Source organism: Xiphias gladius, chromosome 10 (assembly GCF_016859285.1).
Source record: "Xiphias gladius isolate SHS-SW01 ecotype Sanya breed wild chromosome 10, ASM1685928v1, whole genome shotgun sequence".
Lineage (NCBI taxonomy): Eukaryota > Metazoa > Chordata > Actinopteri > Istiophoriformes > Xiphiidae > Xiphias > Xiphias gladius.
Genome location: NC_053409.1, coordinates 9,639,480 through 9,664,852, shown reverse-complemented (window position 1 = coordinate 9,664,852; position 25,373 = coordinate 9,639,480). Strand labels below are relative to the sequence as shown.

General features: G+C 41.8%; 3 protein-coding genes across 9 annotated transcripts in view; 2 read left to right on the top strand and 1 right to left on the bottom strand.

The window, feature by feature from the left end:
* Nucleotides 1-2,328: 2,328 nt before the first annotated feature.
* Nucleotides 2,329-11,775, bottom strand: LOC120795801 (glutaminyl-peptide cyclotransferase). Of its 2 annotated transcripts, XM_040137976.1 has the most exons (8): nt 11,695-11,775; nt 10,564-10,710; nt 8,070-8,216; nt 7,256-7,537; nt 5,460-5,627; nt 4,738-4,837; nt 4,100-4,216; nt 2,329-4,009 (listed from the first exon to the last, which is right to left on the bottom strand). In XM_040137976.1, exons 2-8 carry the CDS (start codon nt 10,693-10,695, stop codon nt 3,819-3,821), a joined length of 1,137 nt encoding a protein of 378 aa, XP_039993910.1. In that variant the 5' UTR covers nt 10,696-10,710; nt 11,695-11,775; the 3' UTR covers nt 2,329-3,818. The 2 variants fall into 2 exon arrangements, with proteins under 2 accessions (XP_039993910.1, XP_039993909.1); XM_040137975.1 differs by lacking the exon at nt 11,695-11,775 and having other exon boundaries at nt 10,564-10,739.
* mocs3 (molybdenum cofactor synthesis 3) lies at nt 11,205-18,436 on the top strand. 2 transcript variants are annotated; one of them, XM_040137974.1, is made up of 13 exons: nt 11,206-11,476; nt 12,907-13,039; nt 13,151-13,243; nt 13,995-14,115; nt 15,025-15,099; nt 15,308-15,425; nt 15,517-15,625; nt 15,727-15,789; nt 16,292-16,455; nt 16,661-16,708; nt 17,338-17,434; nt 17,555-17,662; nt 18,252-18,436. In XM_040137974.1, exons 1-13 carry the CDS (start codon nt 11,384-11,386, stop codon nt 18,407-18,409), a joined length of 1,380 nt encoding a protein of 459 aa, XP_039993908.1. In that variant the 5' UTR covers nt 11,206-11,383; the 3' UTR covers nt 18,410-18,436. The 2 variants fall into 2 exon arrangements, with proteins under 2 accessions (XP_039993907.1, XP_039993908.1); XM_040137973.1 differs by having other exon boundaries at nt 11,205-11,476; nt 17,338-17,662.
* A 652-nt stretch (nt 18,437-19,088) lies between these two features.
* Nucleotides 19,089-25,373, top strand: part of prkd3 (protein kinase D3) — a 40,211-nt gene continuing 33,926 nt past the window's right edge. For 2 of the 5 annotated variants that reach the window (XM_040137340.1, XM_040137341.1), the window contains exons 1-3: nt 19,089-19,483; nt 20,447-20,614; nt 20,786-21,090. In XM_040137340.1, coding sequence (XP_039993274.1) covers nt 20,590-20,614; nt 20,786-21,090 — 330 coding nt within the window. In that variant the 5' untranslated portion in view covers nt 19,089-19,483; nt 20,447-20,589. Of the gene's footprint in view, nt 19,484-19,698; nt 19,721-19,748; nt 19,850-20,446; nt 20,615-20,785; nt 21,091-25,373 lie in introns of those variants that run through there. The other 3 variants (XM_040137337.1, XM_040137339.1, XM_040137338.1) reach the window with 3 other exon arrangements.

Below are 25,373 nucleotides of genomic sequence, written 5' to 3'. Positions count from 1 at the left end.
TTCACGTGCTGCCGGGAGTACTGGGAAAAAAATCACAGTTGGATGCAAACTAAAACCACCAAGCCCCGAGATAACGTGCTTTTCTCAGTCACAGATAAGTAGGTATAATTTCACAGTTAATGTTGTTTTAATTTAATAAATATTTTTATTCAAATAATTATGTATTGATATCTTCACAGATGTGCGAATCTAATTTATACCATGATGCATTTTCACCGACTCTGTCAAAGCAAGTCTTTTCGATACAATAATACGAAACCTCTGTTACAAGCCAACTGTCGAAATATTTCTGACCAAAACCACTTGAACAGTGTGTATTTTCCAGTCCGGGACCTGGGCTTGGGGGTTTACGGAGAGCCCCCGAATGCAGCGTGTGATGTAGATGGTTTCTGTGTGTTCACCGCCCTCATTTGAAACTGGGAAGCGTGTATACCAACAGTGTGGCGTGTTTTGTTACGCCCGGAAAAAAAAAAAAATGTCTGCAGGAACACATGGGTTGGTATATTGTAAGTCTGTCGACGTGATTGAGATGACGGGTTTACGTGTCAGTTTATACAATATGTATATAATACGTATTATTTGTCTATATTCGTGTCATACAACACTGATGCCTTATACTGACATGACAATAAGTCATTGGTGTGATATTAACTGAGTTTGTTCAGTCATATTTGCACTCACCAAGATGCAATATCGCGCAAGAAAGAGCATCGGGAGCAGCAAGGACATTTCCTTTTCCACTGACCTGAATGGGACACCACTGCTCTCTGTCGGTGCCTTGCTTCTTTGCAAGTCGTGTAGTAGCAGGCTGCCCCCACCGTGCTACTCACACGCTCACAACGATGCTTCACATGTGTGTTCGGTATCATTCCCTGATTTGGAAAAACAAAATCCAACTATGTAATGAATCTAGAGTTTAGGCTACAGTGAGTCTGACGACTGTTCCAGCTGCAGGGGAGAATCAATTCACAACAACCTGAGCAACCAAGTTAAAAAGTTATTCATAATATATTTTACAATAATTTATTTTATTTTATTTTTACTGTTTAAATTTAAAGTATGTTTTTTGTTAATACTCACCATTGTTGTATTTTCAACTACCCTGTTTTTAATGTTATATAACATTATTGTCTTAATTAAAATACATTTAAAACAGTAATTAGACAAACCGATAAAACTCAGCAGCAAAATGTTTTAATTTTTGGGTTTTAAATTCAATGAAACACATTAAAAACCTCTTGGACAGAGGTTTTTCCCCCCCTGACAATCAGTTTTTATGAAGTATGACCATAAAAACATGCATTCGACCACACAAAATCTTATACCCTTGCTCCTGCCAAACACAGTGGGAATACTATACAATACATGTCATATAATGCAGACTAGGGTTGGTGAGAGCAACCTGTGTACAGGTAGTTTACTGTGTTGAAAAAGCTGACAGAAATAACACCTAAAAAATAATACAGATAAAACCTGTATTAACAGGGTATCCAGGAGATATCAAAATAAAAAGACCTCTATTTGAAAAAGGTAGGGCTCCTTTACTGTAAGGCTATTCAAGACATTGCAAGTGTAGCAACTCCAGCAGGTTTTAGCTATAAGCCTTTATAAAAAGAGGTCTTCAATAAAGGTAACATTATCAAGACGTTTTACTATTATGGTTTCTGACATTAAGTTACCTTTCCTGGCTTATTGTTTTGTAACAATCTCAAACACACCTCTCATGGGAGAGTCCCAGCCCTTCCCATCACCCCGTACAGCTGGGAACTATGTAATCAGCTGCAGATTCCAGTTCAGCTGTTATTAAACTTGGGAAATACATCAATTTGCTTCCAGGCAAAAAACCAAACAAACAAACAAACAAACCCCCCCCAAGAAAACAAAAAAATACAAAAAAAAAAAACTTGAAGCCACAATACAGTACCATATAACAATTTAGTGTGCCTCTCGTCATTTTCTTTGTTCAAACCTGCTAGTGTCCCTGCTGGTTGGTCTGTCCCAAGACATATTTTGAATAAGAATATTTTCTTATTTATATAAAGTGAAAAACTGATATTAAGTTTGTATAGAAAATCTATTTAACACAACATAACACTTATACTTGAAAGAACCAACAACAAATGGAGTGAAGATGAGTGTGATCAGCACAAAAGTATGGTAGTGTAAAATACAGTATAAAATTAGGAAATTAGGCAAATGTACCTCTATAAAGCAGGTCACTAAAGTTTTACTGCTGTTTACAAGTCAAAGAAGGCATGAAAAGTCACCAATTTCCCAACTTTGTGGAGTTTGGTTGGATCTCCTTCGAGACACAGATGTAGAGTATGTTCGAGTATGTTGTTAACAGGCATCGCCAACATTTCTGACTGCAGCAAACGGGGGAGTCAGAGCCACGTTATGTTCTCATGGGAGTTGGCTGGATTGAAGGGGATTTGGGTGGTGTGGAATTCAGGGGAGGTCCTCCCTGATAGGATTAAGTGAATCATGGGATTGTTGTCGAGGTGAGGTGGAGGGATGGAGGGAGTGTTTGGTCTGCTTAGGAAGAAAGGGCCCAAGCTTTAAGGCTGGATGAGGGGGGGGCCTGACGAGTGAATGCAAAACTGGAAGAACAGTATTGGCTATTTTTGCCTGGCTATTAGGTTAGGGCTAAAGAAAAGTTCACATTTCCTCGTGCAAAAGGTCACCTTTCTTTGTCATAATGAACGAGCATGAGAGCAGGATCAACTTCTTTACCCATGGCTCCCAAAATACTAACATTAAAACAAAGACCTGTAAAGATAAGAGAAATCTGCGTGATCTGCTTTGTATTCTGAATCAACATTTATTTCAGCCTCAGAACACAGGAAGTCCAGTTTTAGCATTGTATATTATTCTGGGATCTACATTAAGATCGGGCAAATAATGTCGTATAAACAAAGGCAGGCATGTGAAACATTAGCACAGGAAGTTATCCACTTCACTATCCACGATGACAGGATATGAAGAGCTAAAGATGTTGTGATAGTACAAATAAAGCAACTTCCTGCCACTGACAGGTTTGCTTTCTAAACACTGAGCAGATTTACTGTAGGAGAGGAAATGTCACATAACCTGAAGATAATACACACCTTGTGACACCGTCTCATGAGTGTTGCCATATACTCCTTCCCACATGCTTTGGCAGAATTAATGCCAATGACCTATTGTATATATTTATATGACCGTTTCTGAATGTTATTAGCGTTTTTCAAGTTTTTCCCATAGCAATTCATATAGAACACATCACCAACTGTGACAATGACTCGCAATGCATTTGTGTATTTGAATGTCTCCTGGGCAACTGTAAAATAAAGGACATCACAGGATTTAAACAGCCCCCAGTCACGATTGACCTCTTTTTCCTCATCTTTGATCGAAGTGGAGCGGGTCCTGGACATTAGCACTGACATTAAGGTGCCTCCTCACAGAGTAAACGAGGAGTTTAGGCTGATATAAAGAGAGCAGTGTAGTAAAAAGCACACAGAAGATCCTGTGTGCTGGCGACTGAGGGCTTGAAGGGAAGATGAAGCCACGGAGTCTTCAAGTCTCTTATGAAAACATTGACAAAGAAAATACTTTTCATATATACTCACATAGATCAAAATATATACTTTTACTTATTTAGACTTCGGTTTCAAAATAAAATATGATCTTTTTTCTGCAGTTGGCACCCATATTGTTGACGCGTTGGTATTGAAATAGCAGTAAATGGCAGTCTATAAAATCACAGCTGAAGGCGTTTACTACAGCAAAACATCAAAGGAAACAGAGTTGCTGAAGAGTATGCTGGGGAATTTCATTTACGGGGCATTCTGTGGGTTTGAAGGGATTGAAGGGATGGCTGGTGTAGCGTTGAGGTACTCCAGAACAAAGACCTGCAAGATCTTGTTGAGGTTCTGAATGGTGGAGCGATCCAGGTTCTGTTCATTGTCATCAAACGTGTGCCACACGGACGGGAAGGGGGAGGGAATGAGGTGGAGGATACGTACACCTGACAGGGAGGAATGGGAGAGGGGTCAACCAACAGAGTTAAAATATAGCTAATCATTTTTGCGTCAGTTGTGTTAGTTGGTGTGTATACCTTTGTTTAGGAATGGTATATGATCATCTTGTATGTGTCCAACAGGTCGATTGGGCCAGAAATATTGCACGCTGTTAGGATGATCCACCAGCTCGTTCATGGAGTGGAGACGCTTTTCTGAGGGTATACGAGGCAGGACAAAGAGTAAAAAAGTGCACCTGTAAGTTCAGTTTAAAGAAAAAAAAACATGCTTTGGTCTTATTACTTAATAGTTTAAAAGTCAAGAATTAGATGATTTGCTTCCTCGGGACTGTGTTGGTGTGGTTTGATCAGTTTGGACTGACAGTGCTGACAACATAACGAAACTACCCCACAACTGTCATCACCTTTCGATTCAAATGCTGCTAAATTCTGATTGGTGCACGGATTATTATGTGTTAAATAGTGTATTAATGAGGCGCCCATTTTGCTTCTACAGTGCAGTCATAACAGATGGAAAATTTTAATTGCAATAATTTTACTGTCAGCACAGTTGGCAAATGGCCTCCATACAGTGACGAATGTCTGTAATATGACTAATATATCAACGACTAGTAATTACAATGACTCACAGACGATTTATGCATGTTTGTGGCACACCTTCAGCTAAGTAAAATGACCTACATAGTACAACAACAATACTAAATTGGATCATTCACCAATGTTTTGCAGTCTGGAGAGCCAGGATGTTGTGCTGGGGAACTGGTTGCCAAAGTGAGGGCTAGGAGCCCCGATCAGGTCCAACAACACAAACAGATCCTGGCGAAGAAGAGATGGGGAGGGGGGTGAAGGATGCTGGTGAGCTCTCATGAGAAACTTTCTCTGCACATTCTAGAGATAAGTCCCTGACCAGAAACCTGTTCCCATAATAATCACACCTCAAAGCAGGGATGTGCTCCACGGTGCAACACACTTACATCACACTGTCTCTGTAAGACGCACCCGTCTGTCTGTTCACATGCATTCACACACTCGCACACACTTGCGACTGTCTGCTTTATTTCTGTCTGTCCACACGGAAATGTCTCCATTTGCTGATAAACAGTTGCACTCTCTCAGTAGAGCTAGGATACAGACACATATACCAATTAATGTGACATCTTGTTATCATAGACTCTATAACAAATGATGTTTGATATCAAGACACCCAAGCCTCCCAGATGATAAAATGGGTGGCTTTTTGAGCTTTTGAGATTTCCTGAAATTACAGAACTATTTAAGACATGCGTCTCCCTTGTTAAGGTGTCTGTGTGGGCTGTGTGTGTGTGAGAGGGGAGATAAGGGCTAGGCACTTTGTACTGAAATTGATGTGGGCTAACAAAGCGATTATGCCAGTCTCGGGTGGTTTAGACAGAGAAGGATGAGTAGAACTCATATGTACTATGCCGTGTAGTTGGTTGGTGTCTGTGGCCCCAGCGGGATGTGGGGTGTTCTCCATCTTCTGGGCCAAGTGGCGAGAGCCATACAGGGAGTCTGTGGGGGTCCACTGGAAAAGGGCCTCCTCTCCGTCAAAGAAGATCAACTGCAGGGTCAGGTTGGGGCTGGAGCTCTACATGGGAGGTAAAAATAAAATAATATACAGTCGTATGCCACCGCAGTATCCATTCCAAGAAACTTGCTGCCCTCTAGTGGTTTTGAGATTACAGTGATGCAAAAACAGCCTGAGGGTTTCAGAAGTAGTTTTTCCATTAACAATTAATTTGATTCATTAGGTTTGTTACATTTTACACAAAAATATGCTCCTGTAATGCTAAGTGTTACAATATCTTTGATGTGATTATCAGCTGTGATATGGATTATGTGTCCTCCTCCACGGCAGCTAATGTATTTGTATTCAGCGTGAATCCTATTCCTTGAGTGACCTTTGTGACAGAAAGCTGAGTCTGATAAACAGGTCCCTTGGCTGATCACCCCGTCAGAGGCCCTGTCACTGTCCGTCTAATAGATGAGGCTCTCTGCTGTGAAACAGGAAACGTGCAGAGGAGCAAGCTACATGAATACTAAGTGTATTCCTTATCAAATCACTTGTGCAAGCAACAATTAAACATTTTTTGAAGGCATATTTGTTTGAGCATAGACATTTGCAGCAGTTTGTGGATGTCTAATTTATACATGAATTTATAAGGGAGAGTTTCTTTAAGCTTTCACCTACAAAACGACATGCACATTTTTTTTATTTAGCAAAAGCGATAACTTCTTATTGAATGCCTCAATTAAAATGCTTGAAGAATAAATCTGGTGAAATGAAGTCACCATTCCCCAACAAATGTCTACATTTGGCTATTTTGACTATTTAAATGCCATGAATATGTAATTCATCAATACATTTTCCCATTTAAACCGACAACAGGTTGATCCTATTAACAAGTATTGTCCATAGCCTGTCATTAGCCTGATAAACAGTAGCCTGTTCCTCTGTGCGATAGAGCTCCATAGTGGTCTAAAAGCTTTTAAAAACACGTCAGTGAGCCAAACGGTTGCACTGGTTGCACTGTTCCATCATCACCAAGAACAAGGGGACTGTCGTTTATTTTGAGCCAGTTGAGCATACACAGACCTGCTAATGTAAATACTCACTAATGTACCAAATGTGTATTAATCCACAGCTTAAAATAGTCCCCAATAATTGTGCTATTTACTCCTGTTTAAGTACGGTTTTGCTAGAACTACAATGCCTGGGTATAAAAAAATTAATTAACCTTTTTAAAAATGAAACTATATATTTGTGACCCATTTTTAAAGACTTGCATCTTCAGAGTGCCACAGAATGGGTAGGGAAGTCAAAAGGAACTGACAAGCGGACTAACTTATGATGGGTTTTGGTCTGCTCATGAGACTACGTTTTCCTCGCAGCACTTATAAAAACGCATTTTAAGTACCACCTTCTTTCTTCTTACCCCCTACAATACTTAAATCAACTTAACTCATGCTTGGCCTTGTTATTCTAGAGCTTAATACCATCAGTGTTGGTGTTGTTGTATGACTTGACTCTGATTCATGGCCAGAAATCAAGTGAGGGCTAACCACTTCCACAGAAACTAATACACACCCCTAAATGGAAAAGCATATTTGGACACTGGAGGGATTTAGGCATCTATAATACACATGGACTCAAAGGCAAACAGAGAAATAATGTTGTAGTGTATTGTAGGTTTAAGTCACTTGCTAGCCCACTACCTTCTGAGCTTTCAGTTCTTCATCCAGGGCTCGTGCCACCTCCAACATCATGGCACAGGGAACAGCGGAATCAGTGGCGCCTTGGAACTCCCTCCCGTGCCACTGTGGTGGGTAGTACTTGGAGTCATAGTGACAGGCCAGAACCAGGCGGCGCTTGGCTGATGGGTTGAGGGTGGCAATTAGGTTGGTGAAGGGCAGGGCGCCATAGGGTGTCTGTGACATAAACTTATCCTCTGTCACTTCCCAGCCTGCTGCGAGGGAACCAAGGGTTGTTTTGATATGCTAAAAGAGCAAGATGAACACACACACACACACACACACACACACACACACACACACACACACACACACACACACACACACACACACAAAAACACATTACTTGTTAGTAATGAGTAGCAAGTCCATCACCTTATCACTACCTTACTAATTAGCTGAATTAAGTCTGTGGCAGTTAAACTTGTGAAAAAGAAAAGAGCCTGATTTAGACCTGTTGCTTCCCAATTTTTCAGGAATGAAACAGCATTTTGTGATTACTTCTTGAATTGGATGTATTTCCTACTGAAATATCATGTTGGGGCAAGACATGAAATACGGGAGAATCACAAGTGTATAGCAGCGTGATATCAGCTGATATCGGCTGCTTATTTTTGTCTTTAGTTGCCACGATGTCGCCACTAAAATACTGTGTAAAAGAAAGTAGGATTTTGACATTCATCTTGCCAATTCATGTCAAATAGCTTTGTGTATCACAACACACTGCATAGGGTTGTGCTCTAGCCATGATATATTATCCAACAAACGATAAATTCACCTCCTGCACAGCTTGGCTGCCCGCAGAGCCCGGGTACCTGGTAACCAGCAGCGGCCTCAGATCCCTCTGCCACATCTGCTCCGTGTCAGTGTGAGACAGGATGGTACGAATCTCATCTTGCGTTAGTGTGACGGCTTGGTGTTGGAGCTGAGCAGGACCAGGGGAAACAAAGAGGTAATACAAAATGGATGAGAAAAAGCATTGGGCTCAATCAACATTTAGGGAGGAAATACACATGCATTGCAAGGCAAAAGTGTGGTGTTTGCAAAATGTAAAAACCTAATTCCAGTCAGTGTCTGCAATGGCATAGTTTCAGTTCAACAACTTCTTAGTAAGAGCAGTGGAAATCTTCCTATGATGCATTTAAATTGAGCAACAATGTAGCGTACATAACCACTAATGTTAGTGTGTCACAACGGTCAGTACATCCTATCTTACTACTGGAAACCGCTAACGGTGGAATTTTTTATTTCTGTATTTGAGGTTTGCTGGGGACATCTGAGGAGAGAATCCATCTTAAACAGAATTATTCAGAATCCGCAACTAGGATGTCACCTATGTAACAATGCCTAGAAAAGCCAGACAGTATGTTAATGTAAAAAGCAATAATTTGATCTTGTGGTAAGGTGGTATCAAACATCGTCTTTTAGATGAGCTGTGAAGTTCACTCCAACACCTCCTCCGGCAGAGACACAAGGGCCAATTAGAGCTGTGTGAATAGACATTGATTGAATGACTTCGTATACACATGAAGAATACTTTAGTAAATCCGGGATCTAGAGGCAGAAAAGTGAGGGGCTCTTGTTAACATAGTATCATACTCTTTTGCTCTAGGAAATAAATGTTTATATATATATATATATATATATGTGCGTATATACATTTTATAAATGTAAATTTAGATTCACGTTTCAAGCTGCATATCAATTCAGTGTGTGCTAGATTAAAGTCATGGGTTAAAAAAACACATTGATCCTCCGATCCCTTGGTTCGTTCTTATTTGGTCTCAAAGTTCACCTGCAGAGAACCAGGGTTGTCCTGGTAACAAATGGAACAGACGAGGAAGACAGAGAGTAGGAGGGAAAGAGCTGATGGTGAATATCAGAGCACAGTCAAAGTGTGTGTGTGTGTGTGTGTGTGTGTGTGTGTGTGTGTATCCACTAATAGGCACTCTGGGTAGTCCTTAATTGTCAAGGTGGTGGAAATGAGAAGCATACTGGATTTATCCAATCCATACTTACGATTAGGGCTGCGATTAACACTTATTTTCATTATCAATTAATCTGATTACTATTCGTTCAAGTAATCAATTAATTGTTCAATCTATAAAATTTCAGAAAACAGTAAAAAAAATAAAAAATAAAAAATACCTAGCACCTTCCGAGAACTCAGAGGGATGTCTTCAAAGAGCAATTTTTTTTAACGTCCAAAACCCAAAGGTATTCAATTTACGGTGACGTAAATCAGAGAAAAGCAGCAAATAATCACATCTGAGAAGAGAGACCTAGCATTTCTGGCATTTTTGCTTAATAAATGACTAGAATCATAAATTGTTTGAGGGATTGATTAACTGACTACTTGTGTTAGCACTTCTTCGGGTATCTTCAGAATGAACATTTGCTCATCCTCCTAATTTGGTTTTCACTTCACTGTCTTTGACAACCGGGGAGGGCACAGTCTGTTCATTACAACTGAAGCATAAACACTCACTTACAAAACCTCTTGGCGGTATGAGTTGGACCCCCACTGGCTGACTCACGCATCAGTCCTGTAATTACAGAGTGGCACATGTGCAGTGCAAAAGGTATAATTATGTGGTCACACAGACTGAATGTAGTCCTCCGAAGAGCTGGGGCTCACTGAGCTCAGAGAGGGTTAACAGGGGGTCCACTTAGGGCCTATAAATACCGAGACCCGCAATTGGAGGATCAATGATGATGACTGCGCTGCCATAGCAACTAGGCTGAGATAAGAGGAGAAGAAGAACAAAGATGAAGAACATGAGTGGCCAGACATAGCCGGTGTCGTCTCGGGAGCATTACACAAAGAGAGCCAAGAAACGGTGCCGGGGAATGCTGGGATATCCTGAATTACTATTATGAATATATCATAAATGTAAAAGATGAATTTGGAAACTCTTATTTTTGTTTTTAATCGTTATCTCCCTCATAGTGGCCTAAGTACTGGTGATTAATTAAAAATGATTCTTCTTACAGTTCAAATATTTCTCCAAAAAAATAATTCAAGAAATCGGGTACAGGTGCATTTATAATGATAAAAACAATTTCTTGGGAGTTAATCGATAATTGCAAGCATTCATTGGAGCCTTGTCAAAAGTCAGCTGCATGACAATAAAAATACAAAAACACTACGTGTGTGTGGAATGGTTTCAATTTTATAGACGGTTTTTCTGATTTTTCTGAACGCACAATTCAGACTGTCTGGCAATATGTTGAGACAACAAAATGTTAGCAGACTCTCTTAATTGATTTACCTTCTCTTGTGTCCAGGGAATTCCAGCGGCGCAGTGGATGAATGTCACCCAGATGGTCACGGAATAAAACAGAGGCATCATGGAGGGACCGTGGCTCCGCTCGGCCGTCGACGTTGCAGCTCCGCTCCACATTCCTGTCTCCAGCCTCTGTGAGAGCTCACGGATCATGTGAAAAAGCAGGAGGGAGGGCCCGAGGCTCCCGTGAACTACAGCGCGTCACTATACTGCTGTGTGTGTGTGTGTGAGTGTGTGTGTGTGTGCGTGCGTGTGTGTGTGTGTGTGTGAACAATAATGACACAGTGACCCCATCTAGTCCGGTGATAATTGCTCTTTTTCACCAACTAGGATCAGAGGATACCTGGAGGTCACGTGGTCTAACTAGACCCGTCGTGTCTCCTAATTACTGCATTTTTCAACAGGAGCTTTATATTTCAAACAAAAAACAAAACTACAACAGCAAAATAATAAAAAAAACAAACTAAAAACATATAGGTATTATCTACCAATATATCATTCTTGCAGGTACTTATATAGGAAGTCATGCTTTGCTTTTGTCTTTGTGTAGTCTACGGGGGAGGGACGGTAAATCATAGTATTAAATAATATTCACTTAATTATTTGCCGGCTGAGTACGATCGGCGCCGCTACGTCATCTGCCACGTGGTCAGCCCGGAAGTTCGCTGCCCGGTGTGCTTCCTATGTCAACATCTCTCTCAACACGCTTAACGTTGTAGCCGGAACAGACTTAAATACTACACCTTTTGCTTTTTATTCCTTTAGTTTGTAACTGCGGTTGTTTCCTTTGCGCTTGCCGGCAGCGATGGCCCAGGAGGCGTGCCGCCTGAGAGCACAGCTCAAGGAGCAAGAACAAGAGATTGCTGTTCTGAGGAATAAATTGGCTCAACTGGAAAAGGTATAGACGTTTTCCTAGATGTCCAGCTGACGTTTATTTATACATCAGTTGTCCAAATGTACAGCCCGTGCCTACAGAAATGTGTTTCATTTATTCACTTTAGTATAATAGTATAGAATTATCATTACATCTGACTGTAACTAAATTTTATATATGCTACATACGATTAGCAAACCTTGCTTTTTTGTCGATTTTGGAACATATCAGCACGAACTTACATGAACTTGGACACTTGACAGACAGCTAACTAGCGAGCTAAGCCAGGTATCATGTTGATACCGAGCTCACGTAGAGGCGCTAATTCAACCCCGGGGTCTAATATTCTGACCCCCGGATGTTTGTAAATGGGGAGGACGAAAAAATTAGAAACTCCTCTGAATATAATGTACTCCAGTAAAACAACACCACCTGCAACTATGACCTCAGTAATAAACGCATAATTTAATTCACACATTCCCCACTCATGTCAACAAAACTGAACATTCTGAACTTTGGGAAGGTAGAATTTATGACATAGCTGAATTAATTTGAATTAAGTTGCATGAGATCGTATAGGTGCACCTAGTAAAGTGGCCACGGAGTGTGCAGGACATGGTCACACTACTGTAGCTCCGTATGTCATTCTTTCAGGAGGCACTCACACATCCATAAATTCTTTGCAGGTGCCGGGTAACTCTAACCAGCTCAAAAAAAAGACACGCTGCTGCACACACCGTTATCTCCCTCACAGTGATTTCATTCTACATGGACGTGACAGTGTTTCAACTACAAATGGTCATCCTCAGTTAAGGGTTAGGGTGTTTGGGACACCTGTATATATAGACGAGCTGCTATGAGACACATCATCTGTGAATTGGGTAATGGATGATGTACAATGTATATACCCAGTTCTTCAAAAACAGGGGGCGATCCCAGAATACCGATGTGTCACATGCATTAGATGCACACAAACTGACTCAAAGAAAAAAATAGGAATGTAATCATGCAATCTCGTGCTATATTCATAAATTGACATATTTTTGAGCCAACAAATAATCAGATACTTTCTTCTCACAAAGCGGAGAAGAAAAGCAATACAAAAAAATGGCATTTTAGTAGGTCCTAAGTATATCTGGATATTCCAGAAGCAATGGGATGCACTTAACTGATCAGAATTTAAATCTACAAGGAAGGAACTATAAAGATGATAGTAGCTAAACATACTAGCCACGTAGATGTTCCCAAATCCCTTCTGGCGTGGAGCTATTCCCAATTAGGTCTCTATGTCAGACGTATTGGCTATAGATGTACGTAAAGAGAGAAATAAACAAAGGTCATTATATTATAGAGGCAGATTGTTGAGGGCTGTGAGGCAACATGGCTCAAAGCTCCTGTACAAACTTGTTGCCTTTATTTTGTGTAGTAATAATTGTCCTGTGGTTTGATATCAGAGCCATAGCTCAGTGCCAGAGCTGCATGAGGAGGTGACACCCCTAACCCCACTGAAAGCCAAACCAGCCCTCAGCAATGAGGACATCATGCGGTACAGCAGGCAGCTCCTTCTGCCGGAGCTGGGTGTACAAGGTATGGATGGCTACAGCCAGCGTTTTTCTGTTATGCAGTACAGTAGGCATTCTGTCCAGTGAAACTTATGACATGACTGAACATACTAGAGTACATCTTGGTTGTCCGCAGGTCAGATGAACTTGTCCAAGACCTCTGTGCTGATTGTTGGCTGTGGAGGACTAGGCTGCCCCCTGGCACAGTACCTTGCAGCAGCAGGCATTGGTAGGTAATCTAGTTGATTAATGTACAGCATGACCTTGTGCCAATTTAATCAAATGAGTAAACCTTCTATAATTTACCTTGAAATAAATATATAGGGGTAATTAATTGTTGAGACGTCAACAGTTTGTCTTTTCCTGTGGGCAGAATCTAAAATTAGAAATCTGGTTCTCCTCCCAGGGACTGGTAAACTAAATAAATGTACCTGCAGGGGACAGGAACCATAATTATTCATTTACATTACTCAAAGAAATATATCCCACTACCCATTTTGGTGCTGTATAAATAATGAAATCAGGTGTACTGTGAAAACTTAGTGCAGAGATAAGAGGGTATTCGGAGCCTTTAATTTAAGACTTATTTACTTCTTTTGCATATGTTTTTCTTTTGCGGTCAAAGCCATATTACCTTTGCCTCAGGTGAAATTTCAAGTACACTTTGGCCGTACAACTAACTGGGGACAACTGGAAAAACTGAAGGAAAGGGGTGTAGGTGTAGGTGTTTGTGTAGAGTTGTGTTAATATTAGCATGCTGTTTAGGGTCGGAGTCACTGAATGTGTTCCGTGGGAAGCAGATACAAAATCTGAGAAATGGCAATGACCAAGGACTATAGATGAAAAATGCCAGTCAAGTTCTGCTAAATGCACACTTTGTTAACTTTGAGTTTAATGGTCATGGTTCGCCTGCGTTATCAGGGTTTGTCATGTATTCCAAAGCCTTTATGAATGACTTGTTCATCTTTGTGTCTCTCCAGGGCGCCTGGGCTTGCTGGACTATGACGAGGTGGAGCTCAGTAACCTGCACCGACAGGTGCTACATGGGGAGGAGAGCCAGGGCCAGGCCAAGGCTCTGTCCGCTGCCAATGCAGTAAGAAGGTACCTGGTACCTGTACACATTTCTTGAAAAATTCAATCTTATTTATTTTTTTTAGGATTCCAGTTTGTATTGGACAATATACAGTACATAGAGGTGGAACTAGTAGAACAAAAGTGTTTGAGAGCATTTGAGAAATGTATTCCTGCTCACTTGTGCCAAAGCAGCTCAAATGGACCGGAAACATTATTATTATTATATATTATTAGTAAATTAGATATTATTAGTACATGTTCAGTAACTATGATAATTGGTGTATTTATATGCTTTTCGTGACCCTTTGGTTGCTGTGTAATGTATGCTGGCGCGCTCCAGTCTCACCACAGGTTATATTTGGTTGTGTATTTCTCCTCCGTCGGCAAATATTGTGTCAACATGCCATTTTAGAGACAGCTGTTTTTGGTGCTTTTCTCCCTCACACTGGGCCCACTGTGGTAAGCACACACATCGTATAGTCATGGCCACATGGGGGCATCATTTCACTGACTAGCAAAAAAACGTACAGGGTGTTTTGATGCTGTGTTACACGTAACACTACTACTCTCATCCTTCTTTTAATGTTCATTGTTCATTAATGGGTTTTGCTGCACGTATAATGCAATATTATTTAATTCTTTAGTCACCTATTTGATAGTAGAGAAACGGACCACAAGGATGAAGAGGGAGAGAGGAGTTCGGGCGCTGACATGTGACTCAGATCCCATGTCAGATTCAAAGCTCACATGTTGTTGTTTTGTGATTTGTTCTTGGTTTAACTGAGACACCAGTATGGCCCTGATATGTTTTTTTTTTTTTTTTTAAAGGTCAATAGTAATACTGATGTGTTTGTATTAAATCTGCTAATTATGGAGCACCCAACCCGACTTCTCAGGAAATTAATTGCTATTTTTGATGTGACTTGCTGTCTGCAGGTTGAACTCTACTATAGAGTGTATTCCCTACCACCTGCAGCTATCGTCAGAGAATGCCTTGCAACTCATTCAACAGTATCCTGCTGCAAAGTCCTCAACCTACATCTGTTACACAGACCTGCTGCTGGCTAATTCTTTGTCATGAATATTTCTTACAGCTGCCATCCATCAAGTCCTATTCAAGCTTATGATTTTTTTACCTTTTTGAAATCAGTAGAAACCTCAAAAGTAATCTCTTATATTGATAAACTCTATGATGCCGCCTTGACTTTGCTGACCTCATATATGACATCGTGGCTGATTGTTCAGATAATGTCCCCACTCGTTATCTGGTGAATGACGCCTGTGTCCTCAGTGGCAAACCTCTGGTGTCAGCAAGTGCCCTGAGAATGGAGGGACAGGTGAGGTAGAAAGCCCTGTTTCTTGCCATCAGTGTGGCCAGGCTCCTCAAGAATTGTAAAATCATTTGTGTGTGTGTCTGTGTGTTTGTAGTTGACAGTATATAACTATCGTGGAGGCCCCTGCTACAGATGTCTGTACCCAGTGCCCCCACCCCCAGAGACAGTGACCAACTGTTCTGACGGAGGAGTGTTAGGAGTGGGTGAGTCTTGCCCCCTTACTTGCCCAGAAGCCATTAAGTTTGTACAGAGTGTAGTCTGTGTAAATGATTGTTCTTAGTAACATTTTCCACTTTTCTTTAAGTTCCGGGGATAATGGGCTGCTTTCAAGCTTTGGAAGTCGTCAAGATCGCCTCTGGACAAGGCTGTATCCTTTGCGTGTCTATTCTTAACTGCCACATAACATATTACGTGCAGTGGCCATTTTTGCCTAGTCATTGCGAGGAATCGACAGACGACTGCCGAAAGGGATTTCACTATAGGAAAGTTAATGTATGGAAGGGGTGTTTTGTGCCTGCCTGATAAAACAAAGCAAAAACAAAGAAATGTTTGTCTTCATTCTCTGGACTCTGCTGATTACTCATTGTCTCATGGAGCTGTTGTGGTTACAGCCTTCTCATGCTAATATTGAGGCTCACATCAGAGATTCGACTTGCCCTGTCATGCCTTCTGACTCACATTGTGATATTCATGCTAACACCTGGCTCTGATGCCTCAGCCATGGAAGTGTTGTACTGTTTTCCTACCAAACGCCTGAACGTTTCTATGATGTTCACACACAAATGGGAGATGTGCCCGCCGATTCGCTGAATCAACTTGCATGGTTATACTTTTAACAAAGTAGCCCTATCCTTGACTAGGCGTCGCAGCTTCCTGCGCCCAGCGGCTGGTCCTGTTTGATGCTCAGGATGCGAGGTTCAGGTCTATCAAGTTGCGGCCTAAGCAGGCTGGCTGTGCAGTGTGTGGAGAAAACCCCAGTGTGACCAAGCTGGTGGACTATGAGAGCTTCTGCGGGTCTGCTGCCACAGATAAGGTTGGTCATAGGAGATGAAACTGATCGGGTGCCTCATATTGGGGAGTCATGCATATTTTCACAGGAATGTTGCTTTTTGAAGTGATAAGAAGGCCTTCATACATCAACTGAATTTTGCCATTTAATATGACACGTAGAAAGTACATGTAATTATCCCCTAATCATAGGAAAATTCTCCTATTGCCTGATTTTCCGTCTGTTTCAGTGCCGCAAACTCAACCTCCTCTCCAGAGATCAGAGGATCACAGTACAGGTAGGGAATATATCCCCCAGAACAGTCAGCCATTGCGTGACTCCCTGTATTTAGGGCTGTTTATTGTATGATTACTCACAATTTTCTCAGTTTTCATGTGCATTCATAAACTGATTAAATCTCAGTGCTGACCCAGCCCCAAATGGGAAATGACTTAAAATGTGCCTGTAGATTTTCTATGGGAAAGAATAACATGTTCTATTTGGCACCGAGAGCAGTGGTAGTGGATTGCATCTGTTTATGTTTCTGCAGAATTGGCGCTTTCAAACCCGCTGAGTCATTAAGCACAGAGATGGGGATCATGATTGATTGGGCTGTAATCAAGATTGTGCAAGGGGCTCAAGTTAGAAACAGTTTTGTTTCCTGCGATTTAAGGAAAAGCAGTTTAAATGTTCATATTAGTCCACAAATACAAATTTCAAGCAATGTTTCAACATTCGCTGTGAGTAAGTCTGTTTAACTTTTGACATACATCATATCTTTTTCCAAAAAGTAAAGCCACACTACTCTTTAATTATAAAGTTGATTGTATAAATGCATTATAAGTGTTGTTTAAACATAACCCTATGAGGGTAGGAATGAAAAAAAATTAATTGATTAAAAAACTTCCACCCCTCATATTATTCCAGGATTATCAATCGATAATGGACAATGCAGAGCCCCACCTTTTGTTGGATGTGCGCCCTCTTGTGGAGGTGGACATATGCCACATACCCTTCTCTCTCAGTATCCTTTTAGTGATGGAGAACCAAAATCAGTTTCACTGTGTCATAATCCCGCACTTCTACTTCATGTTTGTCCCGTTTCCCCATCTATGTGTGATTATTCTCCTTATGTTGCCGCCAGACATCCCACTCTCGAGTTTAGAGGAGAGAAAGAGTGAACACATCCAATTATTTCGGGAGAGAATCAGCCAATTGGAACGGCAGGTTGCAGGTGGCTGCCGGCCTCCAGGTAACATGTCAAAACACCGTTTAGGGTCTGTACATGTTGGTTGAAATGAACAGACATGTTGAGCCACTCGTGCATATTCACAGTCCTCTGTGTAGTCTCCTACTGCCGGGGTGGTGGCTGATTTTGGTCACCTAGTAAAAGGTTTGTAATGGGGTTGCTAGGTGACCCCTTTTCCAAAACAAGTACGGTCAACCCTGAGCAGCTGGCCTGTTTGAGAGAAATTAATATTCAAAATGTTATTTTGGTGGTGTTCTGGATATTCACTGTGGGGAGCTTTCTTTATCAATGAGCTAAATTTAGGTTTGTGGAGTTTTATCTTGGCACTTTATACAGCCTTGGCTATCTATTATATATTCACTTCTTGCATAGTCAAATCTGTAATTTTTTTTTCACACTTATCTGTTTATAAATGTATCACTGAAACTCTTGTGTGCAGCTTTTTGTCTTTTATGGTGTTTATGTGTATTATTTTAAACATATGAAAAAGTACTTAAGGTTAAGTGTGTCCAAGTTCATTTGTTAATTCGATCCAAGGTAAATTTAGTTAAAAATTAATCTGTCAGTGTTTTCTCTCTGTGGTTTCCTCCAGTGTATGTGATCTGTAAGCTGGGGAATGACTCCCAGAAGGCCGTGCAGGTTCTGGAGAAGATGAGTGGATCGGAAGTGGACAGCATCACAGTGAAAGACATCCGCGGAGGCCTAATGGCCTGGGCAAAGAGAATAGACCCCACATTTCCACAGTATTAATCCATTAAACGGCTTTTCTTTTAATAAACTCTGCATTCTGTTGGTCGTTTTGTGTGAAACGTCACTACTGCATTACAAAACCTCACACACCAAGTCTACCAATGGAGCAGTTCCTAAAATTTGTTGTGTAATCAACTGTGTATCAGTCCTCAAAAACATAAACTGGCGGTTAGATTGTAGGATAACATCTAGGCATCCTTGCAAAATCAAGTCCCTCTTCCTGTTTTTTCTTTCAATCCTTAGAAGTGCAGTTACTTGTATAGATAACTTCCTCACATCTAATAAATGACGGCCCACAGGCCCCCGAGTTTCTCTTTCAGCATCTGCCAAAAAAAGTGTTAAGCTGTTTATAGGGTGAGAGACAGCACAGTAGAGCCTGAACGCAAGGATCAGAAAACCCCAAACTTCTACTTTCTTTGTTGTTTATTTGTTAAAGTAAATCGATGCATCGCTTATCTCGCTGGGGGACATACAGGAATCCCCCCCAAAGGGCCCCTGAAAGCTCCCGGACTCCACTTTCCACTCCGCAACCAGCGTGTTACAAACCGAAAACGGGTCGCTCAGAATAAAGTTTTTTTTTTTTTTCTTGGCATGGCCAAGTTGAAGTAACGGAAAAGACAGGCACATGCGCATTGGTTTGAGCTCCCCTCGGAGGCGCCATTGCTTCACAGGGACTGTAGTTCAAGTGTTCCTGCCCACACATGGGAAGTCAGTTGCGCGGAGGTAATGAAAAGACTCCAAGCCCCAGCGACGGTTCGCTGCTCTTTTTTTGCTCGGCGAGCAGGGGGAGTAGTCACAGCTGGAAGGATAATAAGATGCGCATGAATTTACAATCTGGAATAAAAGATAAGAGAAAATAAATGGACGGCTCGGTCAGTCTCGGCGCGCCTGTGTGTGAAAGTCAGCTTGGCATTTATTATATTTAGGCTACGACGCCGCGCTTTTGTGGGTGACTTCCAAAAAGTGCAGAATAACAAAACTCCAGGCTCGGCTTTCCTCAGTTGATGGAGTTCAAAAGTTTCTTCGGTCCCCTCCTCACAATGGAAAGAAAAGCGCCCTTCGCCGACTGTGAAGGTAAAGTATCATTTCAGAACGATCGAAGTCGACGTTTGCTCGGGAACGGGGCTTTGCGCGAACAGACCGTTCAAGTGCCACAAAGTGTCTTCTGGATGTGCATATTCGGGGCTTGTATAACTTGTTTTGCTGGCATTCGCGACTCGGCTCGTGTTGGGCCAGCAAGCCAATCGAAAGTGGGAGGGGTGCAGATGTTCAGAAGCCCCGGTTCCAGATGTTCGTGGAGTTTGGATCCTTGTAAACACAGAAATCATACGCGTTATCAACTTTTACGCGTCTTCGGGGCTCTAATTGGATTGTTTTTGGCGCGCGGGCACAGAGGCCTGTGGTGGTCACAATTTTGCGAAGTTCACCAAAAGCCAACAGGTCGATAGTAAGGTTAGAACTAATGACCATACGCGAAAGTGTAGGTTGTGGCTGCTTTAGCGCGGCCCATTTACATATGAGCTAGCTCAGAGCTAACCCTGGGAAGTAGCTTAGACACAACCAAAACAGTGCAAGGCAACAGCGAAACACAACGCAAGTGGCAGTCCTACAGATAATCTAGGAGCAATAGCATTTAAAGTTTTAGGGGGAAAAGTCCCGCAAAGGCAAACGTTGGTGAGGATTTGGTGGACCTCATTTCAAAGAAATGATGAGTGTGGCTGACTCTGATATTACTGGGTGGCGAAACCCACTTTTTTTTCGAGCGCTTCATTTGAAAAGGTGCACCGGCTGAAACACGTTTTTCCAAATCACTTTAGGCAGAAAAGTGTTCACAAGGTGACGAAAAGGAGCCGATTCCTTCACGCAGCCGGGCCGCTTTGCTCTACAACACAACAGAATGAGAGCCTCTAATATGCACCAGTCCTTTGCTTTCTCTGCTGTATTCAGATAGGTCAATACATTTTTTTCGTTATAAAAATAGCTCTGTGTGTTTGTCTCTCTCTGTGCGTGTGTGTGTGTGTGTGTTTGCGGTGACAGGTTTCCTGTGGTCAGAGTGGATTACTGACTTCAGTAAGGAGAAGGAACACCACTCCAGGATATGAAGTTTGTGGCAGTGATTTTAGTGCAGAAGCCTGTGGATTGTTCAGAGACTTTTTCTCCATCACCTGCCCACTTACTTAATGAGCGTGTGGTGTGTGAGCTCAGGTGGGCGGATAGGTTATTACCCTCTCCATTTCTGAAAAACAATGTCACTTTGATACAGTGCTGAGTCAGTACGACTGATGAGGACCAAAGATACCCCTTACCAAGAGTTTATCCCCAGAGATCCAGCTGTGCTTTTTTGTATCACCCGTCTCTGAATTCTCCACAATTCAGCATTTCACGTTGCCGCTGGAAGAAACCCAATGTCTGCCTCCTCTCCCACATCCTTACCTCGAGCCTACCTCCACTCTCTCCATCCGCACCACCCGTCCTCGTCGCCGAGCCCGCCAGGGCCGCTCTACACGCGGCTGTCCAACGGCAGTCACAGCGCCCCCAGCCCCACCGACTCCCGCAGCTCTTTCCATGGGGTGTCCTTCCTGCTGCAGATCGGACTGACCAGAGAGACGGTGAACCTGGAGGCCAGTGACCTGTCGCTGTCCGCTGTGAAGGACCTGGTGTGCTCCATAGTGGACCAGAAGGTATGGACTAGTCTCATGCCAGCCCCCTTTCATATGACTCACACTGTTTTCAGTTATACAGGACATCCTCCCATCGAACTTTCTTTCTCTAATAGCCTCTGAAACGAAAGGTTTTCCACAAATGCATGCAAACCTACTACAGTTAGCTTGTTTTCAAACTTTAGCAGTAATCCTCCATGATGATGCGCCGACGTGTTTTGACATCTTCTACCATATTCATCTGTCTAGGTTTTATTTCCAGAGCAGACATCTGGGCCTTGTGCCCCAAAATGAGTCAAACACCGCAAGTGTTGTACACAACAGCACTGATGCTCCTCCAGTTACAGCACAGTCTCAGAGCGCCAGCTATTTACATTGTTGTGTAAGGTTGCTGGACTTACATGATGCAAGTGCATGCGTATAAGCTCACATGCACAAACTTATTTACAGAACTGCTCAGTGGTTTTGCTCTGCCCGTGTGATGTTGGACCTACTTCATTTTCCATGACACTGGTAATGTGTTGTAATGACACAGGAGTTTAGCCTCAGCATAAGAAGTGGCTTTAAACACAAATATAGGCAGCATCATTCCACATCATTTGCCATCTCATATTTGGCTGTGTGAGAATATCTTATGTGCAAATCAAGGGCGCCAGCTTTAATTTGCCTGTTCTTGTTCGTTTGTGGTGAGCGGGCCGGCATGTCCCGATCATGGTCTGTGTCGGCCAGTATGTGTGTGTGTGTGTGTGTGTGTGTGCCTTTTTATAATGTGCAAAGTGAAAATGAGGTGAAACATTTTACTTTTTGTTTTTCTAATTTGAAGCGGCCCCATGTAAAAATAAGCACCGTAAAGCTACAACATCACAGATGTAATGCCATCTATGTGAAGTGGTTTTCCCAGTCAGAAAAATATTTTCATTGCATTTCTCCAAGTACCAAATAAGATCAAAACAGTATTTCACACAAACTGGAATATTAAACTAGCAATAAATGTGCACAGTAATACAATAAATATTGCAAATTGAAATTGAAAGTTAATAGCATCTGTTACTATTTATACGAAATATACAGTATTTCTAAACATATGTAGGTCCTCTAACCCTCTTACTCAGTTATTTTGTCTTCTTTGAGCCCACGGATGTGTACTGTACTTCATAGGTGTATGGGATTAATGGTGTGTAAAGCCTGTTGGAATAATGAAATGGCTCCTGTGTGCATCCACACGCTGCTGTTTTTTTAGCCTCTTGCGAATAAGGATGATTACGCTATTTGTGTCTGTAATTATCATTGACTTGATAAAAAGAGGGTGATTAAACAAAGCACTTTCATCAGCCCCTAGGATCTGAACATTTAGGTAGGTCAGAGCTGTATTTATGTTTGAGGTGATGACAGTGGAAATAAGTATAAATGAATGAAGGATAAATTTGTGCTGAACAACAATTGGAAGTTAGGGAAGGACCTATCTGCATTGAGCCCTTGTCCTTTGGTTCCTTGTTGTCCAAGTTGACATTCCAGAGGAACAGGGTAATGTTGTTGTTCTTTACGAGGTCTGCTGATTCTCACTAGATAGTTATGAACATTTCTGGTCCGCAGAGCAGAAAATCTCATCACTGCACATATTTACATGGATCCTGTAACATATTGGCATAGTTGCAAGAATCTGTAACAGGAAGAGAGTGGGAAATATGATGCTTTGAAGTCAACCCTTAGAGAAAATTAGTGCAGTGCATTCGTAGTGAGTGGGTGCTGATAATCTTACAGGAAGTGTTCAGGATTACCTATTGGCTTTGTGCAATTTTATCACTGTGTATTACTTCATATCACATACATTCATCTAAAAATGCCATGGAGTCTAATGAGACTTGGAAACTATCTCATTTATGGCCATCAGTCATGGGAACTTCTAAAAGGCTATATATACAATAAATATCTTACCATACTGTGCATCCTTTTCATCATAATATACTGTACATCAGTACCACAGAACACATCCAGCCCGTTCATCCACATTATTGTGCATTTCTTCTATTAAACACTGCCAAATGCAGTGTACTGCTTCAACTATTTCATGAAATCCAGCCATATGGCTTTGATATCAATGGAAAATATGACTGTAAGCCTTCTGCGCTTTCCAGTCCATCCATGCCTCACTTCTTATTCTAAAATATTCATGACAATGGTGAGCTTTCTACAAAGTCTGCTCATGCTGGCCAGCTTTTCCAGCTAAGGATCTCTGACCTTAGCTTAGCCGTTGACAGTCGTCCCAGGGTGTCTCCAGTCAGCAGATCCTCAGGTATCTGTCAGCAGAGGCAAAACAGGAAAAAGGTTTGGGCTTCATTTGGTAATATCTGCATGGAGATGGAGTCTGGATGGAAGTGTATTCCCCCCTTCGTGCTGATGTTTCCTCTGCTGAGAGCTGGCCTGCTTCACTAAGTGACTCACCACACAGCCATGCAACAAACATGGATGCTTATCCCCACTTAAATCTGTCCATTCAGTGTCAGGTTTTCTGCTGTATCAGCTGTTGTGAACATTCAGAGTGGGATTTAGTTGTACGTAAACCATGATATTAACCATGTTGATATCTTTTTAGCCTTCAACCTTGTATAACAGTAGCAGAGCGAATTGCCCATCTTCCTGCTGATTATCTGGGTCTGGGTCACTGTGCCAGCAGGGCAAGAAAAGCAACCCAGATGCACTTTTCCTGGTAGTTCTTTGCATGGGATCCCAAGGTGCTTCGAGGCCTGCCGGAGATGTAGTTTGTCCTGTCTCTGCTCTGGGTTTTTCCCAGTACACAGCCAAACTACCTCTACTCCTACCCCTCACTGACCAATTGGAATAGTAAAGCTGGTTTTGTAGTTGACACAAGGGGTTAACAGGAGTCCAGGAGTATAGATACCGACAGTGTAGGTTTGGATTTATAGTCTAGTGTTGTATTTCAGCTGTTGATATCACCATCACTAGATGCATGTATTGAACATTATCAGGCCGCATTGTGCATTAAGTAGCCTTTATTCCCCACATTAACTGTTTACATTCTTTCATTTACTTTGTAATACACAGAGACGCTTGGCTTCACACATACTTATAGAACGTCAGTAACATCAAGGTGACTTTGCCTTGGATCATTAATGACTATGAGACTACTGCTGTAAGATCGCTTCCTGGTGAACTGAAGTGCTGCAGTGTATTGGCTTTGTTAGAAGTGTAACACTGAAAAGTAGAAAGCAACCGAGAGTGTTTCTTCACCTTTTTTAATGTTGTCTTTACTCTCAACAAACACCAGCGGCATCAGAAACTTAGGAGAAAGCACAGGCAGCCCATGCTGATCAATCACAGTTCTTTCCCATGTAGCATCTCCTTCCCTGCCATAGCTCAAACATGTAATTACATTTTTGAAGAGGTGAATGTCAGCTATGGTGTACCCTGAGGTATAACCTTAGAGCCTATGCACACAGCCGGTGTAGGTATGGCTTAACCGTTTGCCAGAGAAGCATAAATCCCTTATAAGATTCATACTTTTCATTCAGAGAATACAAAAAACCCCATTTTGACTGGCTGTATCTGCAATCTCATTGTTTCAGTATCTCCTCAAAGCTTGTGACCATTGCTTAAGGACAGAAAGTTGCTTTTTTCTGGTGAAGTGAGAACTGTGATGCACTGTTGCTGTTGATAGTACGTTTTTAATTTTCTTTTTGGTGTTGTTTTTTGGAATATATTCCTTCGCTTGCTTAACTATAAGATGTGTGTGATCTTTTGGTGTACCAGCCAGCAACCTCTGACAAACGAACTCATGTCAAATTTTCAATGAGCCTTTACTTCACTTTACAAACCATGGACACAAGCCTTTATGCTATAACAGATGCACTCTGGATGCAGTTGGACAGCTGTAAAATCTCCAGATGTTTGCATGTGCTCTCTTTTACTGTGTATATTGTGTCACGACTTTAAGGTTGACATTTCCTGAACCCTTTAGTGTTGAATCAGTCTCATTGTTTGACAGGGAGTCATGCAGCCTGTTATAATAGCTATGTATTGTATAGATTTTGTACGGCTCATTCCTCTTCCTGCTAAAGGCTCAACCACATGACTTGGCCAGAGTCCAGAGAATAGATTTGCTCTCTGTTCCCTGTACTGATCTGAAGTTGGTTTTGATAGTAGTGGTTTGGACCACATTCACCAACTTCTGTTATTAAAGTCAACCTTAGTCCCGGGCAACCTGATCCTGATGGGCTCAGTCCCTTAGAGCAGCTATTGCAGTTACTGCTCCTGAAATCTACTGAATACTTCAAAATGTGCCTGCT